This window comes from Capra hircus, chromosome 19 (genome assembly GCF_001704415.2).
Source record: "Capra hircus breed San Clemente chromosome 19, ASM170441v1, whole genome shotgun sequence".
Lineage (NCBI taxonomy): Eukaryota > Metazoa > Chordata > Mammalia > Artiodactyla > Bovidae > Capra > Capra hircus.
In genome coordinates this window covers 20,282,534-20,298,917 of record NC_030826.1, presented here as the reverse complement: position 1 = coordinate 20,298,917, position 16,384 = coordinate 20,282,534, and the positions used below count along the sequence as shown (strand labels likewise).

Below are 16,384 nucleotides of genomic sequence, written 5' to 3'. Positions count from 1 at the left end.
CTTCTCTTACTTCTCTTGTCCCCAGTCCCTAGAGGCCAGCCAGAGTCCTTCCTGCCCAAGGAAGACCTGGGAACTGCATAGAAAAGGCACCCTCACACCTAGTTATTTGGTCTGTATGGGGAATTAGAAACAGAATTCAGTATTTCCACATTCTCTTAAAAAACTGGGGAATTTACCAACACTCTCAGGCCCACGTTCTTCCAGGATGGCAGGTGGCTGCTGCTGAGTGCGGGCTGGTAGATGTGGGTACCTGCTCCCCGGTCACCCCAGCTCTGCCCATTTTAGCTGCCGCATGCATTAAGTCAACCGTCTTAGGCTTTCGGCACTCAAGTTTATGACCCTGCAGTGACCCCACCCGCAGAACTCCAGGCCCTCTCTGTGTTCTCCCCTCCTGGGGGGACCAGGGGTCACCCCACAGCTGTCTCTTACCTCTTACTGACAGCCTTCTTTGGGCCAAGCTCTGTACTCAGAGCCTTACAGACCTGCCCTTTAAATGTGCCTGGAAGGTGATACCCAGAGAGTGCAGGCAACATGGGGCTCGCTCAAGCCCCCCTGACCTCCAGGTGCTGCAGGTGGAGGACAGCCTCTGGACGTGGGCCTGGCGTTCATAAGAAGCCTCAGTCTTTCGGGACTTTGGACACAGGTCCTGGGAATCATGCCGTGCTGTGGGCTTCTCTCTCTGGCCCCTCTTTCTGCTTGCTGCCCACCTGCTCTGCAGGATGGCAGCCGTGAGAGGCAGGAGCTGGAGTGTGTGTGTGTGTATCTCTGTAGCATGTTCAGAGTGTGTGGTTGGGAACCAGCGGTCCTGGCCGCCCCTCCCCCCGCCCCGCTCCCCCCCCCAGCTCCGTGTGCCCCCATGGGATTTCTTTCTGTCTCCACAGGTCCGCTCGCTGGCCCGCACAGACGAGGCGAGGGGCCTGCTGTGGTTGCTGGAAGAGGAGGCTCTGGTGCCAGGGGCCACGGAGGACACCCTCCTGGAGCGCCTCTTTTCCTACTATGGCCCGCAGGAAGGTGACAAAAAAGGTGGGTATGCCTGGAGGGCAGCGCCCCACTTCCTCTCCTGAGAACCTGGTTATGTATATATGGGTTCAGCTGGCCTTACCTGGGGTGGGGCTCACTGAGTCTGTGGGCTTTGGGGTGGGGGGTGCCTAGGCACTGATGATCTGAACCTTGTTTCCTCCCCACCCCCAAACCAGGCCAAAGCCCCCTCCTGCGCAGCAGCAAATCGCACCATTTCCTCCTGGGCCACAGCCACGGCACCAACTGGGTGGAGTACAACACAGCCGGCTGGCTGAGCTACACCAAGCAGAACCCAGCCGCCCAGAACGCCCCCCGGCTCCTACAGGACTCCCAGAAGTAAGAGCGCCACTCACTCTACCGGCCCTGGTTCTCTTCTTGCTGTTTGGGGGTTTCCTCTGCAGTGTCTCTGTTGGGTGAGGGAGGGGAGGTCTCCCCCACAGGGTCCCCCACACACACCCAGATAACCTGGACCCCTGGCCACGGTCATGTGGGGGTGGTGGGGCATCCTAGGAGCTGCGTGAAGGGGCAGCCGGCCTCTACAGGCTCCATGAATGAGACCTTTCCCCTCCTTGGCCTACCCTCCCCCGGCAGAAAAATGATCAGCAACCTGTTTCTGGGCCGGGCAGGCGGCGCCACGGTGCTCTCAGGCTCCATCGCAGGCCTGGAGGGCGGCTCGCAGCTGGCACTGCGCCGGGCCACCAGCATGCGGAAGACCTTCACCACCGGGATGGCGGCGGTCAAGAAGAAGTCCCTGTGCATCCAGATTAAGCTGCAGGTGGTGAGTGTGCCCACGGGGGTGCCAGGGCACTTCCAGAACGCCGGCAGGGGGCCGGGGGCCTCCTGGGCTCACCGAGGTCACCCGTGCCCACTCAGCACCCCACTGGCCTCGGTCGCAGCTTGCGGGGGTGGGGTGGGGGGCACGGCCCTTCCTCAGTGTTGCCGCCTGTGAGTGGTCTCCGGGGCCTGGTAGGGGCAGGATTGTCCAGGCTCAGCAGTGTCCTGGCCGAGGGAGGGGAGGAGGGCCACCTGCCATCCTGCCCAGAGTGGAGATGCTGGTGCCCCGGTCCCGCCTCCTGGCTCGGGCTGTCAGCTCCCACTGAGGGCCGATCCTTCCGCTTCGGCAGGACGCCCTCATTGACACCGTGAAGAAGTCCAAACTGCATTTCGTCCACTGCTTCCTGCCGGTGGCGGAGGGCTGGGCCGGGGAGCCCCGCTCCGCAGCCTCCCGCAGAGTCAGCAGCAGCAGCGAGCTGGACCTGCCCCCGGGAGAGCACTGCGAGGCCGGCGGCCTCCTGCCGCTGGACGTGCCTCTGCTGCGGGCCCAGCTCCGGGGCTCCCGCCTGCTCGACGCCATGCGCATGTACCGCCAAGGTGGGGCCCTCTGTCCCAGAGCTGCCCCCGCCCCTCCCCACCGCTCTAACAGGACTCCCCCCCACCCCACCCCCGCCCCGGGGTCTGGAGGGGAGCTGCTCCCCTCCCATCTCCCAGCGGCCCTGGACCTCGCTCTTCTCTGTCACCGCCTCCTCTGGGGTCTCTCCTTGCATCTCTCCAGCCGGGTCTTTTCCTTTTGCTCTTTCTCTCCATCGTGCTGATCTTCGTTCTCTTCCACAGTCCAGCCCTCTTCATCCGCGCCCCTCCGCACCCAACATGCCCTGTCCCCCAGTGCTCTCTTCTTCCCCTCTCCTGGTCTGGGCAGGTCAGCTCTGCCCACAGCTGACCCAGTGTCCTGCTGGAGCAGCTGCCTGTAAGAAGGGGCCAGCCCCCCAGTGAGAAATGAGGTGCTAACTCTTTCTGAAGAACTTGAAATTCCCAAGAAAGGTCAGATAGACCCTTTCTATGGAGGAATCTAGAAGAGGGGGCCAGAGAGGATGATAATAATAGTAGTTAACATCCTTTTATAGTATACCAGATGCTGTTCTAAAGCTACCACACAGATTAACTCATTTAATCCTCACAACAGCCTCATGAGATGTAGATACTAGTACCATCCCCAGATGAGGGGACTGAGGCTCAGAGAGGGTAAGTAGCTTCCCCAAAGTCACACAGCTCATGAGTGGCAGAGCAGATCTGACCTAAGCAGACCAGCTTCCACGTAGCGTTTCATTTGCCCGAGATGTTATGAGTTGCCAGATTTCTGCCCTCATCTCCCTTAGCTGGAGGAGTAGGCAGGCTCCCACCCACCAACAACCAGGTCCCCATGAGGCACCCCCAGGGGCACCGTCACTTTTTCTTAGCAGCCAGAGCCAGGAAACGGGCTCCCTGCCCTGCTGAAAATAAATCATCGATCTGTCCCCACGTCTTGATATGGAGTTGGTGTTTATTATTTCAAAACCAGATTGTTACCGCTCTGAACCAAAATCAATGTGCTTTACTCAAACAAGCAGGTCGATGCGGCCAGCGGTGGCAGGCCCCCCTCCCCTCCCCCAGCTCCCAGCCCCCATCGATAGCACTGATGATTAATTAAGATGCCAGGCGTCTGGACCTGCTATCCTGGCCCATCAATTTAATTGCAATTCAGATACAATCAATAGCTCACTTTGTCTTGGCCCCTCAGCGGCCCCCGCCTCCTGTTTCAATTATCAGGCACATGCATCAGCCCTTCTCCCAGTTGGAGGGTTTCCCAGAGCAGCTCTGGCTGCCGTGGCAGAGCGAGCCCCTGACGGGCTGCTGGGAGCTCCAGTTTGGAATCCAGGGCTGCTCTCAGCTGCTCCTTGGGAGCTTGAGCAAGCCTGTCCCTCCACCTCGCGGGCCTCAGTTTCCAGCTCTGGAGGATGAGGTCTTTCTGGCTCTAAGGCTTCTTTTTTGGTTTGAGATTCTGTAGGAGTAGGTCTCTTGGTCCTCTGCTATGGGCTCTGGTGTCCTCGGGGTGACTTGGGGTAACCTCTCACTGGCCTCCATCCTGACCTTGCTCCAGCCTCAAGCCCAGGCGGTAGAGGATCTCTGTTAGAGGTGACACTCTTTAGGGAAAGGGAATCTACAAGGCTTTTGGTCACCGGGCCTAGGGCCCACGGTCAGGATGGGGGCAGGAGGGGTGCCCTTTCTGATACCTGCCACAGGGAACCGAGGAAAGGAAAGGAACATTTTACTGAACATTCAACAAGTGAGCCAAGCTTGTTTCTCCATGTTTTCTTCTGTAAGCACTGTGACTGCGGGATAAGTGGGAGGGCTCCCCATTTAAAGATGAGGAAACTGAGGCTCAGAGAGGTTGAGTGACTCAGCCAAGGTCACATGATATGAGGAGCCAGGGCAGGATTCCAGCCCCAGGCACTTGCACTTTTCCTCTCTGCTACTCCCTGATGCCCTCTTTTATATGAAGTCCTCAAGACATCATTCCCTGGGAGCAGACGAGGCTGATGGGCCTGGGCTCCTCTCTCTCTAGGTTACCCTGACCACATGGTGTTTTCCGAGTTCCGCCGCCGCTTTGACGTCCTGGCTCCACACCTGACCAAGAAACACGGGCGCAACTACATCGTGGTGGACGAAAAGCGGGTAGGTCTGGGCCCCCACGGCCCCACCAGATTCTCCTCCTCCTGCTCAGATGCCTCTGAGCCAGCTGCTGTCCCTTGCCTAGAGAGAGCTTGGCTGGCCCTTGCTCAGGTGGCTGGTTTGGGCCGCCTAGGGCCGGGATGGGCACTTAGCAGCAGGCTTGGTGGTGGCGGGAAGGCAGCCCGGGCCATGGACTGCAGAAATCACAGAAGAGCCACCTGCTCTCAAGGCCCGAGGTGAGGGTGTCCACTAACTGCTGAGCCAGACAGTCACCCAAGAGCCTCCCAGGGGGCTGATTAGAACTAGTGTTTTGGATGCCCCACTGGTAGCACCTGGGCCCCTCGGCCTTGACTTCTACGTCAGGGACCAGTCCCTCCAGCAGGAAGCTGCCCAGGGGTGAGGCAGGCATCCCTCCCAGGAGAAAGGTTGACGTGGCAGCACCTCCCTGGTGCAGGGTGAGCCTCGGGCTCCCGAGGCGGGCCCTTGTTGGCCAGGTCAGTGACTTCCTGCCACACAAAGGGATGTCTTCCTGCTGTTCTTGGCTGTCACTCTGACCCCCAGAGGCAGCTCCTCGGAGAGGCGAAGGGCTCCTTGAGCAGGGGAACCCTCCTGCGCTGTGTCTTGGCCTCAGGTACAGCCTAACTCGGAAGGCATCTCAGGCCTTAGGATGGCTTTCCTACAAGGGAGCTTGCTATGCCAGATGGGGCAGGACCCCCCCACCTCCCACTTCCCCCCGAGTCACAGACCCACACTGATGGAGCCTCAGAGACCCTCTCTCCACCCCGTCCATCCGGGACCTGCCAGTGTCCAGGGTGACCTCAGCGCGGATGTCAATGGCCCGAGCCACGCCCCCTTCTCTCTGACCCTTGACCTCCATTCCCACCTCCCCTCAGGATACACCCATCTCCTCGTCATCTCTGGAAGTGCTCCGCTTCTGAAATCTCTGACCACAGCCTCCTGTCTGTGCGGCTCATCCCCTCTCTTCCTCTCAGGACACCCGCTCTGCGACTCCATCGAGACTTCTCATTTCTGGACCCCACTCCATTTCCTCTGCTCTGTCCATTCCTTTCCTCTTCCTCTCAGTCTGGACGCTGTGGTCCAGTTGGTTTTCATCACCCTCAACTCCTCAGTCCCATAGCACCTGCCCTGCCCAGCCCCCTCCCTGAAGGGCCACCTTTGGGCGTTAAGCCCTCCTTGGATTGGAGCTCCCAAAGGGCTGTGGGAGAAAATGGGGACTGAAATTCCTACAGGTCCGTGATCTCCAGTTTTCCCCGCGCTCCGTCCTTACCTGGTTTCTGTTCTGAGCGCCTCTGCTATCCCATTCTCTGTCTTTTTGCTGAAATCCTCCCCTGCTGCATCTTCCCAGCACTTGACCTTGCCTCCGAACCCTAATACGAATCAGGGTTCCAACCTCCCCTGGCCCCTGCGCACTCCTCTCCATGTGTCCCCTCCTCCCCCACCCTCCTGTCTGGGTGCGGGAGGGGCACCTCTCACCCAGCCCCTCCCTCCTGTGCTGCGGAACCCATTCCCTCTGGTCTCTCTGGAGAGCTGCTCCATCAGGATGAAGTCCTCGCTATCTCCTGTCCCTTCCGCCTCTCCTTCTCCACCGGCTCTTTTCTCTCAGTGGAGAAGTAGTCCACAGATGTTACGTTCAGAAGGGAACTTCCATCAGCCCTCCCTGTGCCCTGGGCCATCAACATTTACTTCCCTTCTACCGTTCATCCTTCCCCCCACACTGTTCCCACCCCAAGGACACCTGGGACTACCTTGTCCTCCCAAGCCCTCCATGTTGCCAGAGCTCACGGGCACTTTTCGGTGCTTCTCGCCAACATGCGACCATCGACAGCCCTGTTCTTTTTGAATCATTTTCTGCTCAATTCCTTCGCTGCCGCTCCTGGTTCTGCCCTTGTCTCCCTCTTCTCTTTCTCAGTCTCTCTGAGCTTCCCTTCAGCCACGTGCCCCTGAAGTAAAGGTCCCTTTCTTCTTTAAGACTCTGTCCTTGACTATATCTGTTTTCTATGCTACACCCTCTTCCTAGGCAACCTCATTCACACCCATCACTTCAATTACCGCATATATATTGATGACTCCCAGATCAATACCTCTAGCCCAGGCTTCTCTCCCACTCCAGACATGCGTTTCTGTCTAGCTGCTTTCTAACTCTTCTACCTGGATGCCTCATCGCACCCCAAACTCAGCATGCTCAAACCAAACTGATTATGTGTTTGTGCTCCATCACAAAGTCGTGTCTGACTCTCTGCAACCCTATGGGCTGTAGCCCACCAGGCTCCTCTGTCTCTGGAATTCTCCAGGCAAGTGGGTTGCCATTCCCTTCTCCAGGGGATCTTCTCAACCCAGGGATCGAACCGGGGTCTCCTGCATTGCAGGCAGATTCTCTACCACTGAGCCACCAGGGAGGCCCTGAGAGATGGAGAATGGAATTAATTATTTACTCTGCGAGTCAAAAACCTCCATGTGTCCCTAGCTTCCTCTCTCTCATCTACCCTCTCCCCCACATTGAGCAAGGCTCCATCTTTTTTTGTTTTCTTTCGGCCACGCCCTGTGGCATGTGAGATCTTAGTTCCGGGACCCAGGATTGAATCCTGCATTGGAAGTGTGGAGTCTTAACCACCGGACCACCAGGGAGGTCTCTAAGCTCCATCTTCTTAACGTCTCTTGCATCTCCCCCTCCTCTTCTCCCTTTGGGTCGGGCTCTAGTCTTCTCTCCTATGGATTCCTGCCCAAGGGGTCCGTGCATCCTCCACTCTTTGGCCGGTGGGATTTCTGTAAAGAGCAAACCTGACCACCCCCCTCCCAGGGAGAGAAACTTCAGGGGCTCAGAGCGCACAGGCTCATGTCCTTTGGCCCCTGCCCACCCCTCCACCTGCCCCTTAACTGCTGCCCACCCCTCTCCAGTTATTCTGAACCACCTGGAGTTTCCTCAGTGCTTCCTGTTGTCTTATGCTTCCAGGCCTTCACGCCTGCTTGTCCCTCTGCCTGAAATGCCCTCTCCCCTACTTTGTCTTGCTAATCCTTACTTGTAGCTAAAGACAGCGCAAGCAACACCTCCTCCGGGTGCCTTCCACGGCCCCCTTCTCTGGCTTAGATGCCTCCTCCTCTGTGCATTTCACCAGTTTTCGTGTCTGGCTCCCCAACGAGAGAGCTTTGTTCCTCTTGCAGTCATCTTTATATCCCCAGAATCCAACACAGAGCCTGGTGCTGCAGAAGCCACCGAAAGTGCTTGTTGAATACATCAGGGACTGAACGGAGGATGAGAAGGGCTGAGTGACTGGGTGAAGCCCCGCGTGGAGCGGGGGAGTCTCCTGGGGGCTTCCTGACAGAGGCTTCTCCTTGCAGGCAGTAGAGGAGCTGCTAGAGTCCTTGGACCTGGAGAAGAGCAGCTGCTGCATGGGCCTGAGCCGGGTGAGTTGACCCTGCAGGAAGGCAGCCGGGCCCACGCTCTGATCACCCTTATCCGGATGGCTGGTCCTCCCCCCCTTCCCTCCCTGCTCAGTCCAACTTCTGGAGTCTCCTGGGGCCCCTGCTGGGTCTTGTCCCCCAGCCCCCTCACCCGAGCTGCTTCGGGGCTGCACTTCCTCTCAAGCGGGCTTCCCTGGTGACTGAGATGATAAAGAATACACCTGTAATACAGGAGACCCAGGGCTGATCCCTGGTTTGGGAAGATCCCCTGGAGAAGGGAATGGCAACTCACTCCAGTATTCTTGCCTGGAGAATCCCATGGACAGAGGAGCCTGGGGGGCTACAGGCCATGGGGTTACAAAGAGCCAGACACCGCTGACTGACTGACAGTATTGCTACAGCTACTTCTTTTCAAGCTGCCCCCTTCAGGGCTGGGGGCCAGGAAGTTAGATGCTCAGCTGCAGCAAATTTGACTCTGCTTCCTTCTCAATAATTGGCTTGGTCAGGGCCAGGAACACTTCTGTGATGTCAGGAGGGAGTGGGTCGGAAGGTGGTCCTGAGTCGGCCTGAGTCCTGGTGTGGGGAATGGGGAAGACTGAAGGGAGAGCTGGGAGAGGCGGAAAGAGTGTCTTCGTTGCTGAGCTGTCCAGGGTTGCAGAGAGGAAGCAGGGCTCTGTGAGGCTGTGCCACTGCTGCCTGCCCACAGGCCGGGTTTCTCACCTGATTGGAACGTACATAAAAGGCAGGCGTGCCCGGCCCTGAGTGCCAGTCTGCCGCATCACTCCACCCCAGAGGGCCAGCTGAGCGTCCCTCCCTTGGGGCCGGGAGCCTGCGTGTCCCCCTACTGAGACTGGGAGGCTGACAGGCAGCATCCACGGACGTGCTCCAAGGGCCGAGGTGGGCAGAGAGCAATGGGGAGCCCCCGGGAGGGTTCTGGGCTGTCCATCGGTCCGCAGAGAGGGAGGGAACTCGTGGGGAGAGTGAGGTGGAATGGGATGCTTGCAGAAAAGGCTCGCGCTCTGCTCCTCAGCTCTGTTCTCCCTGCTCTGCGTTCTGAGTCATGGTTTTGATTCCTACCGCCCCCTCCCTCCCTCCCTCTTTCCCTGGGAATCCCTTTCCTGTCCTCCTGTCTTTGGCTCTGCTGTGCTGTCCCTGGTTTTTCCTTTTTCTTTGGGCCCCGTCAGTCCCTGCTGGTCTGTGCTCCTTGGTTTCGGGCTCTGCTATTTTCTGCTTCTTTCCTGGTTCTCTCTGCTTCCTGTGGTCCCGCCCTCTTCCCTGTCGTCTCTCAGGTTTTGGTCTCTGCTGTGTCTGGCTCCTTCCTCTCCTCCTCCCCACTTCTAAGTTCTTCTTCCCTGGGAAGCCTGAAGTCAGATTTTTTTCACCACAGCCTCTTGGTCTTTCTCTAGGTGGGGTCCCGTCCCTATGGCAGGCTGAGCTGCTGGCTAGCCTTGGGGGGATGGCATCGTCTCCAAGGCATGTCATGGGTAGAAGAGGGCCTGTCCAGGCTCGTCCTCTTCCCAGCTGCAGTCTCTGTCTCTCGGCATCATCCCAGGCGCCTGCTGAAGCCGGCGATCCCTAGGGCCCACTCACCCTCAGAGCAGGATTAGGGGCAAAGTCAGATGTTTACTGACATCTTGTTTGAAAGAGAAATTTCTAGGTTTCTAGGCTGCGGTTGGGCTTCCCTAGTGGCTCAGCGGTGAAGGATGCCCCTGCAGTGCAGGAGCCACAGGAGATATGGGTTTGATCCCTGGGTCAGGAAGATCCCCTGGAGGAGGGCATGGCAACCCACTCCAGTGTTCTTGCCTAGAGAATCCCATGGACAGAGGAGCCTGGTGGGCTACAGTCCATGGGGTCGCAAAGAGTTGGACACGACTGAGCGACTTAGCATGCACGCACACAGGCTGTGGTGGTGAGCGAGGATTCACTGTGTGATTGTCACATTGTTCCAGAGGAAAGGGGGTCTCCATCTGATCCCACAGGTGGCTGGGAGTGGAGCTCAGGCAAGGAAGTTTGGGGGTCTAAGAGCCTCCCTGACTTTGTTTGTAAAATATGTATGGGTGGGTATGTCTGGGGGAAGAGTTGGCCCTGAGATTTCACCTAATACCCCAAAAGACTCAACTGCACAAATGAACAGCTGTTAAGAGAGGCTCACTACTCTGGACTCTGCACTACCCTTTCTTGTCTCCGTGTGTCTCTGGGCCATTCTCCATCCCCCTCCCTGGCCTAGTCAGACAGCTGCGTGCTGACCACTAGCATGTTGGGCCCCTCCCTCCAGGGACCTGGGTCTTCCCCACCCGCTGTGGAATCTCAGGCTCCTGCGCTGCGGGACATGGAAGCTCAGGGAGGGCCGAGACCCATGGGAGATGCCCAGCACTCAGCCTCATGTGTTGTGTAGGACTGAGCTGGCTTTCTCCCAGGACAGCCCCACGGGACTCAGTTCCTGCCAGGAGGCAAAATGTTCCCAGCAGAAAGTGTGGCCGTCTCCCCACTGCTTCCTTGGAGGGAAGCCTGGGGACGCCATACCTATTGGGGCTGTTTCCTATGGAGTTCACGTCTTCTCTGCACCCCTCAAAAGTGAATATTCTGTCTTCTGGGCATGACGGTGGTGGCATATGCTCCCACGGCCTTTGCCCTCTCTGAGGATACCAGAGTCCTGTTTTTTTTCACCTGACCATTTCCCCCTCTTCTTTGTCTCTTAGCACAGAGAATTTTACCCAGGCCCAGCTCAGGGCAGAAGAGTGAGAGGAAAGGCCAGGTGTGGGGGCGCCCAGCTGGTTCCTCTCACATCTGCCCGCCCCCAAACCTGTATGACAGGTCCCTTGCCTGGGCAACCCCCGCCCACCCCGCAGGTTTTTTCACGAGGTGAAACCTGGGTGTGGGGTGTTGGCACATCAAAGAGGAGACGGTCTGGAATGAAACCAAGTGGGGAGGGTGCAGAGAAGGGGCCCCCTCCCCACCCTCTCCCTTCTCGGCACACCACTGCCTGGTATTTCCTTCTTTTACACGCATGCCGTCCCCTGATCCCAGGCGGCTAGAACCTGTGGTGGGGCCTGTGGTAGCCGTGATGGCTGTGGGCACAGGGGCATGGGTGGCTCTGGGGATGAAGCCACCAGAGGTATTGCGGGGCATCCACGGCATGTCCTTCTTGTCCCAGATGACTTCCCTCTAGCTTCCATCTCCTTCGTCTCTTTCCCACATTACTCCTCCCTCCCAGGCCTCCCTAGGCGCCAGCCCTCCTCCCCATTAGATACCAGGGTTTTAGGCTCTCCCCAGGCCAAGGGCCATGCCCTGGGCCTGCTGGTTTTCTTGCCAGCTGCTTGTTCCTCCGCCGGGCTGCCCCCTGCCTCTCTCCTTCCCCTCCTTCACCTGGCCCGTGTCCCCACAGGTGTTCTTCCGGGCGGGCACATTGGCACGGTTGGAGGAGCAGCGAGATGAACAAACCAGCAGGAACCTAACCCTGTTCCAAGCGGCCTGCAGGGGCTACCTGGCCCGGCAGCACTTCAAGAAGAAGAAGGTGCTGCTCTAGGGACAGCCTGGTCCCCTTCCCCAGCCTATCCGGGCAGAGCTGAGCTCTGGGGGTCGGGGTGGGACTGAGAGGGACATTCCCGTGGGGCAGGAGGCTGGGCGTGGGGCTGAGTTATCTTTATCTGGGGGACAAGAGGTAGGACCTCCCAGGGGCACCCTGGGCCAGGGCAGGGGGTGGACAGCACCCTCCTGCCAGCCAGCGTGCTCGTGTGCCTGGTGATGAGACCGTGTGGGCTGGTCCGAGGCTGGGTGGTGGGGAGCAGGGCCCAGACAAAGGTGGGCTAGGGATCGCAGGCTGCTCCATGAAGATTAAGGAGCTGTGTCAGCGACTCCTTTTCTTATTAGCAAGTCCATAAAACAGCCAGCACCACCGCCTCTTGTGTTTCAGCAAGATTAGGTTTTATAGCACATCTAGGCCGGCGTGCTGGAAATAATCAGGCAGCAAATAAAGCAGACGAAATTATTCCTAATGATGGCAGATAGGTTAGTGCCCAGTGCGGTGCTCCAGGAGCGCTCTGTCTGCCGCCCACTCTCTGAGGGTCGGAGGGAGGCTGGGGGCAAGGGGTGGTTCAGGGAGTGTTTGACTCGGAGTGGGTCTGGTGGCCAGAGGGACAGCCCCAGAGGCTGGGGCTGGTGGCGGGGACCATCCTGGCTGGACTTGGGGCCGACAGCCTGCTGTGCGCCACCCCCACCCCAACTTAGATCCAGGACCTAGCCATTCGCTGCGTGCAGAAGAACATCAAGAAGAACAAAGGGGTGAAGGACTGGCCCTGGTGGAAGCTCTTCACCACCGTGAGACCCCTCATCGAGGTCCAGCTGTCAGAAGAGCAGATCCGGAATAAAGACGTACGGAACAGCCTGGGGAGGGGAGGGCTGAACTTCATCCACATGGGCCGGAGCTTTGCCCACTTGTCTTGGCCTCCCAGTGCTCCTTTGTTCAGTCCACAGAGCTGATGTCCTTGAACCATGCCCAGCAAACAGAAGGCATCCCTCTAGGGTGCTGGCTGAGCCCCCGGGTATCCTCTTAGGATAAAACCTCAGGCATCTGCAGCCCATGGGGAAGGGTCTAGGGAAGGAGCCCCAGGCAGGCGGTGGCTTCCAGTTCCCTCATGTCGAGGCCTGAGCTTCACCAGCTTGGTTCACCCCAGGGGTGCAGATCCTGCCCCAGCGTCTCCCAGGGGCTCTGCCTTACTTTGCCCTCCTTCCTGCGCCCTAGGAGGAGATCCAGCAGCTGAAGAGCAAGCTCGAGAAAGTGGAGAAGGAGAGGAATGAGCTGCGGCTCAGCAGTGACCGGCTGGAGACCCGGGTGAGTGAGTGATTCCCAGCACCAGACAGACTGACCCCCCTCTGCAGGGTGTCCGTCCCAGGAGGCCTCCCTGCCATCCCCCACCACTGTTTAGCTGAGTGAGGCAGTTGGTTCAATGGGTGGTGACTCCCTCCCCCATCAGATCTCAGAGCTGACATCGGAGCTGACGGATGAACGTAACACAGGAGAGTCTGCCTCCCAGCTGCTGGACGCAGAGACCGCGGAGAGGCTCCGGGCTGAGAAGGAGATGAAGGAGCTGCAGGTGAGGGCAGGGCCAAGCTAGGGGCTGCCACACACGCTAGTGCCCGTCTGCTCCCCCTAAGACAGGTGGCATCTTGGCCACCAGCCCAGCAGCCCGACAGCCCTGGGTAAGCTTGTGACCGTGGTCTATGTGGTTCAGGGGCACGGGCGGTACTGAGTGAGGGGGTGGGGCAGCACAGCACATAACCACCTCTCTGCAGACCCAGCACGATGCACTGAAGAAGAAAATGGAGGTGATGGAGATGGAGGTGATGGAGGCCCGTCTCATCCGGGCAGCTGAGATCAACGGGGAACTGGCTGATGGTGACACAGGTGAGTCAGAGGCCGGAGGACCTGGCCGTGGCCTGAGTGGCGAGTTCTGAGGCCCCGCCCTGGGCAACCACACCCCTCATCTCCTGTCTGCAGAGCTGTTATAAGGCTATGTGAAATGAATTGATGAGAAAGTAGAGGTGCCAGTAAGCACAGGAGATTATCATGGAACGTGGTAACAATGGCAACCCACTCCAGTGTTCTTGCCTGGAGAATCCCATGGACAGAAGAGCCTGGCAGGCCACAGTCCATGGGGTCTCATGAGTCGGACATGACTTAGCGACTAAACCACTGCAGAAACCATGATAATGACAATGTTTGAGGACCATGATCCAGCGGTCCTTGGGAGAAGACAGCACGCGTGGCCACATCTCTCTCTCTAGGTTTCTCCCGGCTAGTGGCTCCTCCTGCCTTGGAAGGAAGTCACCGATCCAGGGACCTTTCTGAGTCCCTCTGGCTGACTCTGCCCGCTCCCCAAGCCTTCATCCCCCTCCACCCCTTCTCGAGGACTCTCAGCATCTCATTCATCCCCTGTCTGCCCCCACCCCACAGGCGGCGAGTGGCGTCTGAAGTATGAGCGAGCCGTGCGGGAGGTGGACTTCACCAAGAAACGGCTCCAGCAAGAGTTTGAGGACAAGCTGGAGGTGGAGCAGCAGAGCAAGAGGCAGCTGGAGAGGCGGGTGAGGCTTGTGCCAGGGAAGGGCGGGGAGGCACTGGGCGCCGTGTGCTGGCGTGGGGAATGGCCGGTGAGCCAGGCAGGCCCTGGGAGAACAGGGAGGGTTTGGCGCTGGATGTGAGGGACAACCAAGGGCAGACTACTGTCAGAGTGTCTTAGATTCCCGACGAGCCTGACTTCATCCTTGGACCCCAGACTGCCCTCTCCTTCACCCACCGCCCTCTCCTCACCTCCCCCACCAGCACCTCCAGGCCTCCTGAGGGCTGCTGACCCTGCACCCCCATCTCGTCCTGCTAGCTCGGGGACCTGCAGGCAGATAGTGATGAGAGCCAGCGGACGCTGCAGCAGCTCAAGAAGAAGTGCCAGCGGCTGACGGCCGAGCTGCAGGACACCAAGCTGCACCTGGAGGGCCAGCAGGTCCGCAACCACGAGCTGGAGAAGAAGCAGAGGAGGTGGGTGGGTCCCCTGGCTTGGATGCAGTGGACCTCTTTGAGCAGTTCCCTGCCTCCTTCTAGGGAGGAGAGACGAGAGGGCCTGAATTTGGCTGGGGCTTCATCTGCCTGGTCCCTCGCCCTGGAATCAGAGTCAGGGTCTGACTTCTGACCTCCGAGGCACATGTAGACCACAGCGTTCCTGATGGCCTGCTCAGGGCTCTGCTCTGAGATGTTGCCTCCCTCACCCCCCACTGTGTGCTGTTACCCTGCCTGGGCTCTGGAAGGATGGGTGTCAGCCAGCCCCCATGCAGGAACCACTCCACGGTGGTCCTGCCCCTTGCATCCCCCAACACCCGGCTCCCCATTCCCGTGCCCCACCCCCACCCCCGCCCCTGTTGCCTCAGCTACACAAACACAGACTCCTGGCTAATGTCATTCAACTACCTGCCACTTCCATCTCATTATGATAATGCCCCGAAGTGGCAGGGTTGCGGGGGACAGCCCTCGTAGGAGAAAAGCCAATCTAAATTAATTTCCCGGGCCAGGATGGGAATGGGACGCCTTTATTAGGAACAGGGAGGAACCGCCACATCCTGGGAACAGCAGGAAGCTCCAGGGAATGGGGTGGGCACCCGGTTCCCCTCTGCAGAGGATGGATTCTCAGCAGAGGCACCGGTTGCTTTTGTGAAGGGACAGCCCCATGGCCCTGGGGGTGAGGAGGGCAGGGCTGGGTCCCTCCAGTGACCTGGGGTTACCCTCAGCCTCCTGGGCTCATTGCCAAGTGAGAGGCACTAGGAAAGCCCTATATTTCTCCCTCTTGATGCTCTGACTCTCTGCTCCCTTGGTTCTTATCTGTACCCCCACCCTCCCTTTTACCTAGAGGCAGGCACCCTTAGGGGCCCCCCTCGGAGCACCCCATGACAGTGCTAGCTCGACCTAGTTACTATCTTGCTGCACTCCCTGCTGGGTAACTTATTAAGTTTCAGTGGGCCTGGAGTTTTCTTACTTTTTTTTTTTCCTTGATGTGAGGTTGGGATGAGAGTGAGCTTGTCAGTTTTCGACAGGGACAGGAACCCGATTAGCTATTCCAGGAAGGTGTTAAGAGGAATTTCAGCAATTTGCTCCTTGTTTGGAGTCACTGGGCAGGAGATAGAAGGCTGGGAAGTGGAGGAACAAAGGAGGAGCCCCCCACCCCGGCTGTGGCCTGCATTTCCGGTGAAGCATGCTGCCAACTGGGCACAGGGGGATGGGGTCTCCAGCCCGGTGTGGGGTGTCCTGGGGTGATGGGGTGCTGCTGGGACAGGTAGCCCTGGGTAGAAGCTGGGGCCCAGAGGTGGCCCGTCTAGAGCTGTAGAAAGTGAATGAGATGAGGCAGGATGTTCATTTCCACCCCTTCTGATACCCCTTCTGCCTTCACCCTAGTCCCTCTTCCTATCCTTTGATCTGTTGAAAGAGAAAAGGCTGAGACTTAACGCCAGAGGAGAGTCTGTCCACTTCTTCCCTGGAAACAGTCTGTGGGTCCCTCTTAGGCCCTCTTGATGAAATGCTCCCCCACCCCTCAAGCCCAGACCAGGTTGCTCAGCAGGGTTCTGGTGGCCTGACCTTAACCCCTCTGCGCTGGCCCCAAGCTCAGGCTGCATGAGTCCTCCCGTCTTGCACCCTGTCTCGGTCTGTGGCACCACTTCCTGGCAGCCTCCGGGTGCTGGAGGCCCGGACTCTTCCTTCATCTGATGGAGCCGCCATGGCCACGCTCCCTGGCAGGTTCGACAGTGAGCTCTCACAGGCGCACGAGGAGGCCCAGCGAGAGAAGCTGCAGCGGGAGAAACTACAGCGGGAGAAGGACATGCTCCTCGCCGAGGCCTTCAGCCTGAAGCAGCAGATGGAGGTGCGAGGAGCTGCCTGCCGTCTGTACCTCCCCCACCCCAGGCTCGGGCTCGCCCAGGACCA

General features: G+C 58.8%; 1 protein-coding gene across 10 annotated transcripts in view; it reads left to right on the top strand.

The window, feature by feature from the left end:
- The window catches only part of MYO18A (myosin XVIIIA), a 101,425-nt gene that overhangs the window by 64,215 nt on the left and 20,826 nt on the right, over positions 1–16,384 (top strand). For all 10 annotated transcript variants that reach the window (XM_018064338.1, XM_018064337.1, XM_018064343.1 and 7 more), the window contains 14 exons: positions 882–1,023; positions 1,197–1,356; positions 1,612–1,798; positions 2,145–2,391; positions 4,400–4,509; positions 7,864–7,929; positions 11,312–11,440; positions 12,154–12,297; positions 12,668–12,757; positions 12,900–13,019; positions 13,219–13,330; positions 13,880–14,007; positions 14,301–14,455; positions 16,199–16,322. In XM_018064338.1, the coding sequence (XP_017919827.1) occupies positions 882–1,023; positions 1,197–1,356; positions 1,612–1,798; positions 2,145–2,391; positions 4,400–4,509; positions 7,864–7,929; positions 11,312–11,440; positions 12,154–12,297; positions 12,668–12,757; positions 12,900–13,019; positions 13,219–13,330; positions 13,880–14,007; positions 14,301–14,455; positions 16,199–16,322 (1,914 nt within the window). The remainder of the gene's footprint in view (positions 1–881; positions 1,024–1,196; positions 1,357–1,611; positions 1,799–2,144; positions 2,392–4,399; positions 4,510–7,863; positions 7,930–11,311; positions 11,441–12,153; positions 12,298–12,667; positions 12,758–12,899; positions 13,020–13,218; positions 13,331–13,879; positions 14,008–14,300; positions 14,456–16,198; positions 16,323–16,384) is intronic.